General features: G+C 40.9%; 1 protein-coding gene across 1 annotated transcript in view; it reads right to left on the bottom strand.

Annotated features, from left to right (window-relative positions):
* The window catches only part of CMTR1 (cap methyltransferase 1), a 53976-nt gene extending 41800 nt beyond the window's left edge, over window positions 1–12176 (bottom strand). Inside the window, exons 1-3 of the mRNA XM_083349337.1 lie at window positions 12009–12176; window positions 9458–9596; window positions 3410–3564 (exon numbers count right to left, since the gene is read on the bottom strand). Of these exons, the coding sequence (XP_083205463.1) occupies window positions 3410–3564; window positions 9458–9590 (288 nt within the window). The 5' untranslated portion in view covers window positions 9591–9596; window positions 12009–12176. The remainder of the gene's footprint in view (window positions 1–3409; window positions 3565–9457; window positions 9597–12008) is intronic.
* Window positions 12177–12348: the final 172 nt, after the last annotated feature.

The raw sequence follows: 12348 nt of genomic DNA, 5'->3' as shown, positions 1-12348 counted from the left end.
ATTGAAGTGATTGTCTACTAGGACTCCGAGATCCCTCTCACAGTTACTACTATTGAGCAAAGTACCACCTATACTATACCTGTGCATTTGATTTTTCCGGCCTAAATGTAGAACCTTACTTTTTTCACCACTGAACTTCATTTTGTTAGATAGCGCCCAGTGTTCGAGTCTGTCCAGATCCTTCTGTATTTTAAGCCTATCTTCTGGAGTATTGGCTATTCCTGCCAGCTTGGTGTCGTCTGCAAATTTGATGAGTTCCCCATCTATCCCCTCATCCAAATCGTTAATGAAGATATTGAAGAGCACTGGGCCCAGAACAGAGCCCTGGGGCACCCAACTACACACTTCCTTCCATGTAGATGCAGTTCCATTGAGGACCACACGCTGAGTACGGCCTGTCAGCCAGCTGCGAATCCATCTGGTGGTGATGCTATCTAACCCACATTTTTCTATCTTATCAAGTAGTAGGTTGTGATCTACTTTATCAAATGCCTTACTGAAGTCCAAGTAAATTATATCTACAGCATTCCTCTGGTCCACTAATTTTGTCACTTGGTCAAAGAATGTAATAAGATTTGTCTGGCATGATCTGTTTTTGACAAACCCATGTTGACTTTTAGTGATGACTTTGTTTGCATCAAGGTGTTCGCTGATTTGTTGTTTGATTCAAAATCTCTCCTTAAAAATCATCTATGTTAATAAAAGATTATTTTGGCAAGGTTGTAATCAAACCAGTACATAGGATGTCAATCTGCTACATGTTTATCATCTCCTATGATAATTTTTGAGGAAACTGGAAAAATTACAAAACAGTATTTAATAACTAATATTAGTGTAGCTTTATTGCTTTATTGCTTTATTGCCCATATATCTGAAGGCAATAGCAAAACCTAAATTCTTATGTATATGTGTGCTGTTACCTGCCAGATTTACTGTAGTAAAACACTGGAAATCTGAATTACTTCCTTGAATCAATATTTTTAAAATTTAGGAAATAAAAAATTAAGTAATTTGTTTCTGTATACTTTGTTTCTATAAAACTGTATAGCTGCTTTTAGATATATTCTTACATTGATTAATGCTAATCTTTTAAAAAAAAAAAAATACAATTGCGTAAGAATATTAAAAACACAAAAAATATACACACTACAAAAATACATCCACACTTCCATAAAAAAAATATGAGAATAGGGGAAGTGGGTGGGTTTGGGGTGGGAGGGATTTGGGGATATATTGTAAAATTTTGTTTTTGTAAAACTCTTTAATAAAAAAAAATGAGAATTTACCTTTCAAAAGAAAATCCCAACACAAACATAGCACACTCCTATCCCTTTATCACAGGCATGTCAAACTGCCGGCCCGCGGGCCAGATGCGTCACACCTAAACCACACCCATCCCATTACCGGCAATGGGGAAAAAGTCGCAATACGTCAGGCAACATCATGTGACGTCACGAGTTTGACATGCCTGCTTTACCAGAAGGATATCACACCTTAGGTCACAATGATAAAACAAAACAAAACAGAACAAAAATAATGGCATATTTCTCCACATTAAAAAAGCTCAATCCACAAAATCCCCATAGACAAATTATACCATAAAGAGAAAATATTCACAATGACTAGTAAAACTGTCATTTACAGTTAACGTAAACTCTTTGATAGCAACTAATTACCAAGAGATAAAAATAAAAAATTTCTCATCTCCAAAGACTTGTTCTGGTTTATTTAAAAAACGATGACTGAACAAATCCCAATTTGCATAAAACATCCAAATAAAGTTGTTTCCCATGAATGGGTAAACCATAGCTTCTTAAACATAGGGATTATATCTTTTAGGAAATTCAAGGCTCATTTTCTACCAATTACCAACACTCAGAAGTAATGGGAAGAACACAACATTCTGCTTAACACACTAAAATATTTGTTAGGAAGTATAGTACATGTAGTACAAAAAGATTATATTTTGTAATGTTTGAAAGATCACATTGGACTTTCTGATAAAACAGACGTTCTGCACTTCATTACGGTTTTTGATGCTTGCCTAAAAGGAAATATCCTACATTTCAAAAAGGTCATGTAAATCTACATATTTTCATGCACCACATACGTACATATGTAACAAAGTATTACATAGATATTCATATTCATAGAAATACATTGCCAAAGAGCAATAAGGTCCCAAATAAGAAATTTCATTTACATTTAAAGATTCACTGAACTAGGAATGATCTATAGTTCTATCACTCCGATTGTTCTGTGCTAAATTTAGTTTCTAAAAAACAATAATTTCAATTAATATATTAAAACCATATGGGTAAACTCAGTTCATGTCTAATCTATGCCTAGAATACTAATAAATGTATAGAGTTGAATACGTACTGATAAATAATGTATGTAGCACAAAAATGTTCGAGATGACCACATAATTTTCTCCTAGGAGCTACTGAAAATCATACCCAAAATTATCTTTCTCCTAAGCCTTCAATTATGCTTTGCTTTTAAAAACTTTTTTTAATGTGCATACTTTGGTTATAGGCATCCTCTTAAAGGGTGACATACAATCTGTGTAAAACACAACGCAGTATAATCTACGATACTTAAAAAACATAACTGTTTTCAAAAATTAATTTAAATACTATAAAACCACCCAACCAATTAAGCAAGTCAATTTAAATTATCTGAAAATTAGCACAGAAAAAAATATGAAAGGGAAGTCACCCAGTTTGCTGAACCAAAACAGAAAATTTTGAGGTTCCTAGAAATTCCAATTGTTCTTCAAGCATAATGGAGCTAGAAGCTTATTCCACAGAGATTGCACTAAACCTCAAAATGCTTGAAAGTGGGGGGGAAAAGCCCATATTAAGCTGCTAGTTCCTGGAAATAAACAGAAAAGGGTAACTACAAGGTCCTGAATAATAGTAGCTTAAACTATTTTAGCCCTAATGCTCTGCCAGTAACACGTTTATGGTAGCTGAAGACATAAGAAACCCAGACTGTTGGGGGCAATAAGCTGACTTTGTAATAATGCCGCTTGGGGGGGGGAAAGCCCTAATAAGCAGGCATATACATAGAATGAAGGCTATTGCTAAGCACATTGGTTTGTGCTTAAATTGTAAGCCGCCCTGAGTCTTCGGAGAAGGGCGGGATATAAATGGGATTAAAATAAATAAAATAAATAAATAAATAAGAAAACAACGGAAAGACCAGTAACGTACAACTAAATGACAGAAGATTAAGGAAACTCCTCTATTACATTATTGTGAGATCCCAAGAATTTGAAGAGATGTTTTAGTAGTGTTGAAAATCAGGATCCAAAGATACCCTAACAAATAAAGATGATAAACTCTAGTTGTATTCTCAGGACCAAGCTGACAGATTCTACACAACAACAGGCATTCTGACCCACCATGAGCTTCTGGGACACACTGTTGTACATAGAGTAGCGGGAAGATGTGCCCTCCACAAGGGAATCTGCATTGAATTTATTGCTGAAAGTGCCAAGAGTAGGCCGCTTCCCGCTGTTCTCACTATCAGATTCACTGCTGCTTGTGGTGGAAGAATCTGAAAACCAAACAGAATAAATAGAAGCTTCAGTAGTCGGTGCTACAACAACATATATTGGTTGTGATCTAGGAACACAGGCTAACTTTTATCAAATTGGACTACCTACTTCAAAACTGTCTCAATATTGAGAGCAGTTCTCTGAGATTTTAGCTTTCTATTTCTAGCTAAAATGTCACATTCTGAAGTTGACATCAACTGCGTTCACATTAGGCGTCCTAATACAGAGCTGTGGAATCTGGAACATGTACATCTTAGGATAAATCTTTTCTGTTTCCAAACACATGAAGACTGAAAACAATCAATAGGAAGGATCTTTTTGAATAGAGAGAATGTGAGAAAGTGACCCTCTAGCTGCGGCCTCTTTCTGAAACAGGATCACATAACAACTAATTTCTGTAGGGTAACTGCAATCCATTATAATAAACTGTTACTAAAAATTAGTTGATTATAAAATCACATCAAGTAATATATTGATAATGTATGGATTGTATGGTAGTACATGTGTTTGAGTGCTCTCACTTTTAATCCTTCTGCTAGACAGAGTAGCTGAACCAACCAAGTTTAGCATTGGTTTCATTCATGGTTTAGCATTATGTGAAAATCTAACAAGCCGTGATTAGTTATGACCTGACATTTTAGGAGAGAAGGAGTAAACAAATTAAGATTTCTGGTTCACAAGGCTATCCTGATTAGGTTTCACCTTTTCATTACTAGTACAGGTTAAGCAGAAACAACTGAGCGACATAAATTAGCATTCTTACCGAGTCAGAATTCTAGCTACTTACAAACACTCCCATTCCCTCCTATTCCTCTGATTTTTCTCCCAAATCAACTTACCATTCATATTTCTCATTATAATGGCTTAGTGGTTTCATGTAGATGTTTAACAACCACAAGTATTACTAATGAATACACTTCAGGCATCTCAAAAGCTAAGAGGAGTACCATAGAATACAATAGCAAACAGAATGGGAAACCACTGATATGTCAAAGAGAACTTACTCATTTCCAAGCATCCCCACTTAGGGTGTTGATGTCTATTAGTCTAAATGTTTTTAATAATTTAAATACTTTAAAATGTTGTCTCCTCAAAACCATCCAATCCATACACAAAGAGCAAATAACATCCCTGCTCCTAGTCTAAATATTAAGATCAGTTAATGTGTGTTGAGAAGAAGGCTGTCTTGATGGCAGCTCCTAACTCCAGGCTGTTTTCAGCAACTAAACAGTGAGAGAAGTAGGACAAAAGACTACCATTTCAACTGACCATTAAACATGAACTTTGCTTTAAATGTCTGTACTTTTAATGTCTTTGCAACTTACTTACTTTATATTACTGATTAGACAACTCGTGACCTGTCAGTTATTGTGTATTTCCTTATCTAAAGAGAATCAGAATGACCAAAGGCCAAAAAAAACCCCAATGGGACCTGGAACAACTTCTGACTTCCTGCTGGCTTTCCCATTGACTTTCTTATAGAAATTTGGCAGGGAATGTTGGATAAGACAAGCACATGACTATGACTGACGACAGCGGCACAAGCATGCAGCAGCACTGAAGCCGATATATTTTGCCAACTTTCAATCCCATAGAAGTCATAGATACTAGATTCTGGATGCATTCTATAAATTAGCCCGTTTGAGGTATGCCGTTTCAAAATTGTTGCCCTGTGAGGCACTATTTCATCCAATTGAAGGTTATAAACAATCAAACAGACACAAGGGTTTTAGCTGTATATCGATTCTTTTTCATTGTTCTCTTGTGCACAGCACTGGGGTTCTTTGGAGCAAAAAGTGATACAATAACAGCAATATTATCCACCAAAGTAGCTTCCATTCCCAAATCCATCTTGAAAGTCACACTGGAATGAAAATAGATAGATAAATCCTTTCCAGACAGCTTGACATTTATAAACAACTATTCATTCTGAGTCTGGCTTAAAATTACAAACCAGGTATCAAACTAGTTTTTCCAAGTCATAGGATTTGTCTCCAACTCTTTCAAAGCCAATAGGATATTATCCCTCACTTATTTATTTATTTATTTATTTATTTATTTATTTGTTTGTTTGTTTGTTTGTTTTTATAAACCGCCCTTCTCCCGAGGGACTCGGGGCGGTGTACAGAATAAGGTAGGTATACAGATTGAACAATAGTGAAAAAAAACAATAGTAAAAACAAACTGGGACCCCAATTAGAGCTATCAGGCCAGGCCAGACTGCTGGAACAGGTAAGTTTTTAAGTCGCGCCGGAAGGTGCGGAGGTCGGGGGCCATCCGGATTTCGGTTGGCAAGCTGTTCCAGAGGGCTGGCGCACCCACTGAGAATGCCCTCCCCCTGGGGGCCACCAGCCGACATTCCTTGAGCGGTGGCACCCTGAGGAGGCCCTCTCTGTGGGAGCGCACAGGACGGTGGGGTGCTGACATTGGCAGAAGGTGCTCCCGTAGGTAGTCCGGACCCATGCCATGTAGGGCTTTGTATGTCATTGTTAGCACCTTGAACTTCACACGGAAGGCAACTGGAAGCCAGTGCAGCGCACGGAGGAGAGGTGTGATATGGGAGTATCGGGAGGCTCCCAAGAGTGTCCGTGCCGCTGCACTTTGCACCAGTTGAAGCTTCCGAGTGGATCTCAAGGGCAGCCCCATGTAGAGAGCGTTACACTAGTCTAGGCGAGAGGTCCCAAGGGCATGGGTGACTGTACGTAAGGCATCCAGGTCCAGATAAGGCCGTAATTGGCGAACTAGTCGAACCCGGGAGAAGGCCCCCTTGGTCACAGCTCCTATGTGATCTTCCAGGGAGAGCTGCGAGTCTAGGAGGACACCCAGGTTGCGGGCCCTATCAACAGGGGGTAGTAACTTGTCCCCGATGTTAAGGGATGGGATGTTCTGAGTATCCTGGCTTGCCAGTACGTACAGTCATTCAGTCTTGTCCGGGTTCAGTTGAAGCCTGTTCCTCCCCATCCATTCCCAGACCGCTTTCAGGCAGCGGGACATCACGTCGAGGGCATCACTGATGTTGTTTGGAGTTGAGATGAAAAGCTGGGTGTCATCAGCATACTGATGGTACCCTACTCCAAAGCTGCGAATGATCTCGCCCAGCGGTTTCATATAGATGTTGAACAGGAGAGGCGAGAGGACCGACCCCTGAGGGACTCCGCAAGCGAGAGGCCTCGGGGTCGACCTCTGTCCCCCTGCCAGCACCGACTGCGAGTGACCCTGGAGAAAGGAGGAGAACCAACGCAGAACCGTGCCTCCCACTCCCAGTCCCCTGAGGCGTCGCAGCAAGATACCATGGTCGATGGTATCGAAAGCCGCCGAGAGGTCTAACAAGACTAGGACAGAGGAATGGCCCCTGTCCCGGGCTCTCCAGAGATCATTTATCAGAGCGACCAATGCCGTCTCCGTGCTGTAGCCCGGCCTGAAGCCCGATTGGTACGGGTCTAGATAAACCGCTTCATCCAGGATCTGAGGAAGTTGGTGCGCCACCACGCTCTCAACAACCTTCGCAAGGAAGCGAAGATTGGAGACTGGACGAAAGTTATTCAATGAGGATGGGTCCAAGGTGGGCTTCTTGAGGAGAGGTCTCACCACCGCCTCCTTCAAGGCGGTGGGGAAGTGACCCTCACTCAGAGAAGCGGAGATGACCGCCAGGAACCAGCCTCGTGTCCCCTCTCGAGCTCCATAAGCCAGCCAGGAAGGGCACGGGTCCAGTAAGCATGTGGAGGAGCTCAACCTCCTCATAATCCTGTCCACTTCCTTAGGAGTCACAGGACCAAATTCCTCCCAGATGACGTCGACAAGACTGTCCATGCCTTGTTCTTCCAGCTCAGCCCAGTTGGAGTCCAGGCCGGTTCGAATCCGAGCAATTTTATCCAGCAGATATTGACCGAATTCCTCGGCTCGACCCTGCAAGGGTTCCTCCCTCACCTCTTGGTTCAGTAGGGAGCGAGTCACCCTGAACAAGGCAGCCGGGCGATTATCTGCGGACGCGATGAGGGTGGAAAAGTAGTTGGATTTTGCCACCCTTATCGCAGCGAGATAAGACCTGGTGAGGATTCTTAATCGCAATCGGTCGGATTCGGATCGACTGGATCTCCAACGGCTCTCTAGGTCCCGTCTCCGACGCTTCATCTCCCGGAGCTCCGCGGTAAACCATGGCGCTCGCTGGGATCTGCGCCGGGTCAGAGGCCGCAAGGGTACAACTCGGTCCAGAGCCTCCGTGGCTGCCTTTTCCCAGGCTTCCACTAAGGCATCCGCCGAGCTGTAAGCAGGGAGTGCATGTGTGTCCCCAAGCGCTGCCTGGAACCTATCAGCGTCCATTAGGCGCCTAGGGCGGTACCATCTGGTTGGCACCGCGCACCCACGGCGGGGGGTGGCAAAGGGGAAGTCTAGCCGCAGGAGGTGATGATCGGTCCATGACAGGGGCGTAACAGTCGTGGCACCCCCACCGATATCATCGCGCCACCGTCCAGACAAGAACACCAAGTCTGGGGTGTGGCCTCTCTCATGAGTCGGTCCAGAAATTATTTGCGACAGGTCCATGGCCGCCATGGAAGCCATGAACTCCCGAGCCAGATCGGACGATCCTCCCAGGGACGGTAGGTTAAAGTCGCCCAAGACCATGAGTTTTGGGAATTCAACCACCAACCCTGAGAGGACATCGAGTAGCTCGGGCAGGGCTGCCGCTGCACGATTAGGTGGTAGGTATGCCAGCAGCAGGCCCAACTGCGCCCCCGGGCCGTATCTCAGTAGGAGAGACTCACACCCGACCATCTGAGGGACGGTGGTCTCTCGCGGGCTAAGGGATTCCCTGATGATAACTGCCACATTTATCATCTAGTTTTACAATCTATTCGTATAGATTACAGTCTATACAGACACTCTTAACTGGCTACTAAATTCAAACTGCACAAGGATCCAAAGAATACGTAGCTGGCCTCATTTTTCCATACATTTGTCAATATCCTTAGACTGCACAAGCTAGAAACATTCTATTCTAGTCTGAAGGGAGTTGATTCCAGAGAAGCAAAAAAGACAGCGAAATTTAAGGTTTGTGTGGGAGAAAAAGAGTTAACACAGCTCTTCCTTAGGAATTCTCAGAGTGTATGTTTAAAGTAATCTACTTTAGTTTGGCAAGATTTCTGTATACAGGCAAGGAACAATAAAGGAAACTGCTTAGAAGAACCTCAACATGTCTTGATTTTTGGAATCTGACAGGCTTCCTTCTCTTCTCTGTGCAGTTAGTGTGACTGGATGCTGAATGTTCTTTGACTACTCAAACTACATACACCAAGATCTTGCTGGGCTGGGCTAAAATCATCAATATTCCATTACCATCTGATTCACAATCCTGATACTTCATAGTGTTTTTATTACAGTCTTCTCATTAATAATAATTCAACTAAGAACAGTGGGGAGACTGCTATAAATTCAATGCAACAAAGTTAGATAAATGTTTGAGCATGGGAGTTTTAAAATTATAACTTGGTGGAGCCTTGGTGGAGCAGTGGGTTAATGCCTCCTTAACACCAGCTGCCTGCATTTAGTGCAGGTTCGAGTCCCACCAGGCTCAAGGTTGACTCAGCCTTCCATCCTTCCGAAGTAGGTAAAATGAGAACCCAGATTGTTGGGGGCAATTAAGCTGACTTTGTAATAATGCCGCTTGGTGTGTGTGTGTGTGAAAGCCCTAATAAGCAGGCATATACATAGAATGAAGGCTACTGCTAAGCTTGTAAGCCGCCCTGAGTCTTCGGAGAAGGGTGGGATATAAATGGAATTAAAATAAATAAAATAAAATAAAATAAAATAAATAACTGCATTCTCCATCATACAATGTTCTCCAAGGTGACTGAAAGCTTCAGGAATTTATATAGTGATTGCTTCAGAAAGTACCTTGAGCAGCATGGTTAATATTAAGTTGGGTTTCATCGTCTGATGTGGAACTGAGAGTCAGGCCCAACTCTTCTATCCTTTTTTTCTGCCTTTTCTGTGGGCTGCTATATTCAGGGTCTGTTCTTCTCTTCATCTTTAACTGTAAGAAAACAGAGTATATTTCATCAACAAATTCATATACATAATTCTAAGGCAATAGAATATTCTAGTTTCCAATCTTTTTGTAAATATTTTACATAGAAAATTGGAGTGCCTCTGTGCATTTTAAACAACACTCATCTAAAAGAAAAAGAGTAGGAAAGAAAAAATAAAGCTCTACCCACTGTTTTTTTATAAAAAAACTAAAGAAAACATGTCTGAATAGGTTCTACAATTACCTTCCAAAACATTTTACGTTACCTTTTTGCACGTTATTTTTTAAAAAAATATTTCACTTATTTCAATATAATACTATTTCTCCAAAGTATTTTTAAAAAGTAAAAATGTTAAAATATTAAGCCTAGTCAAATGCCACTACCTTGTTTATTTCTAAATCATAATCATTTTCATTTTACTGAACTCAATGTTTTATATGTTAAGACCCTTTAAAATTCATTAGAGTATGATTTTTACTGGAAAGCATAAATATTTCATAATTTTCCAAAAAAATGGTAAATTAAGGGAGCATGTGATATCAAAACTAAATTTGATGTAAAATTCAGGTAGGTTTGGAAACTATTTTGGATAATCTAAGAAGTGATTTGGTAAATTTGGTAAATTTCTAACATCAGATTATAACATTTAGAATTTTTCCATTTTTGTTTCTGCTAAATTTGTTGATTTTAAAAAAATCTTTTTCAAACCAGATAGAATTTAATTGTAACAGTAGTTTTTGCCTTTTTATGATTTATAAACTGAATCATACTGTTATAGCTGTTACTTAAATTGTTTTACTTTAAAACTGAATCCAGCTTTCAAACTGATATACCTTAATACCATTTTCCCCCTATTTTTATTGTTTCTTTCTCTGATGATACTGAATCTTAATTAAAAAAATAAAATAAAAAGTATATTTGAGACTAAAATCATAAATATTTTTATGTTGAGCCCCATTTATACAATGGAATTGACTGCTGAATCAAGATTTGTACAAGGTTAGGGACGGGCCATATATTTAAAACCAGGAAAATAAGAGGGATAATAAACATACAACCAGTTTAGCTGGTATTTATATATTAAAAGCATGTATCAAAAAACCCCTATAGTTTCTTTACAGCTGCCTGTTGCAGCTGGATACTTATAGTTAAGTGAAGAATTCTTACATTGTTAATCTTTTGATAATAATGATATCTAGAAAAAGTATACTATCTCCTATATTATATACATTCCTTAATGAAAGTGAGGTGAAACAAACTACATTGTATTTTATTAACAAAGGTCAGTTCTATCATATTTATCCACACAGTTACATAGACACTTAAAAGGAAAAAATATGAAAATCAATGTTCTCATAACAGATCAATTTCCTTTACTGTGAGAATCAGATGAACAGCTGCCAATTACAAAATATACTCTGGTCAATTCAGAGAATGGCTCAAAGTTTGACTCCTCTGTAGTCCAATTTTATACAACAAATTCAAGTCTCATTTCATTCAAAAGGCCTTATTCCAGTACAATATAATGGAAAAAAATCAGCAAAAGAGCACTGACTTTTAATAACTTTGGAACATATAAAAATTTGCTAGAATACATTGCTAGATTTTCTAGTATGATGGAATATAATACCAGAACTTTGTTCTGATGTTGTTTGGCCTCAATGCCATGCCTATAACCTACCAATAGAAACAGGAAAAAAAGCGTGAACTGGATGGGCAGTCACTTTTTAAAGTATAAGGTATTCAGAATGATAAAGATAGCATTTTAATTTGGGTATTGGTTCTTGAGGGGCAGAAATATTTAACAAAACTTTGCAGAAGAGGGAAGGAATGCCTTTACAGAAGACAAGAGACATTAAAAAAAAATAAGCATGTAAACTTTACACACAGAGAGCAAAAAAAATGGAATAGGGAAGCTCCATGGGAAACTTCGGGAGCAAAAGGTGGTTGAAAAAAAATGTAAGTCACCCAGGGAAATTCAAAATGGGGAACCTTGATAGCAGGTGAAGCCCAAAGACGAACACCGCTGAGTCCCAAATAACCCATTTTCTTGAAAATAGGTTTAGATCCCAGGCTAACTCCTCGGAGAGGCCCCAAAAGCTCAAGTGAAGGCGAAGAGAGAAAGGCGAAGCAATGAAGGCAAGCTAAGGGAGGCGTGAGAGACGGCCAGCGAGCGACATGCGGGTGACTGCGATGGGAAAAGGTCATCAACAGGCTTATAACGGGCATAGAAGCAGGCAGGGAAGAGCGAGCGAGCAGCGTGGGATCCTCTCGTGTGGCGGGAACGCCAAGAGCGAACCGACAAGCCCCCTGGAAGAGCAAGAGGCGCGACCGGAGGAGGTGGCCGTCCACCGCGAGCCCCCAGCTTCCTTGGCTCGCTCGCTTTCCGTCCCCGGGCCCTTGCCTGCTACACTCACAAGGGGGAAGGGGTTCTGCTTCGGGCCGGAACAAAAGAGGAGAAGGGAAGAGCAGGGCTCGGAGCTGTACACAGCTGCGGCTGGGCTTGGCAGGAGGAACGGCAGCCCGACCCTCTCCAATTCTACTCCGCCACAGTTCACTTTCGTTTCCCGGCAGCTCCTCTCGGGGGCGGGTTCTTCCTCCTAGCAGGCGCGAACTGATGACGCAAAAAAAGGACGAGTGAAAGGAAAGTTTTGGTGCGGCTGCGCCTGGGACTGGCGCCCCTACTGGCGGGCGGTTAGAACTGAGCGACGAACAGCCCGAGCTTTATTCCAATTCCCGAAGGCAGCCGAGTTGCAA

The sequence above is a fragment of the Vipera ursinii genome (genome assembly GCF_947247035.1).
Source record: "Vipera ursinii genome assembly, chromosome: 1".
NCBI classification, from domain to species: Eukaryota; Metazoa; Chordata; class Lepidosauria; order Squamata; family Viperidae; genus Vipera; species Vipera ursinii.
Note: the sequence above shows the minus strand (reverse complement) of the source record. Positions and strands in the feature narration are given on the sequence as shown.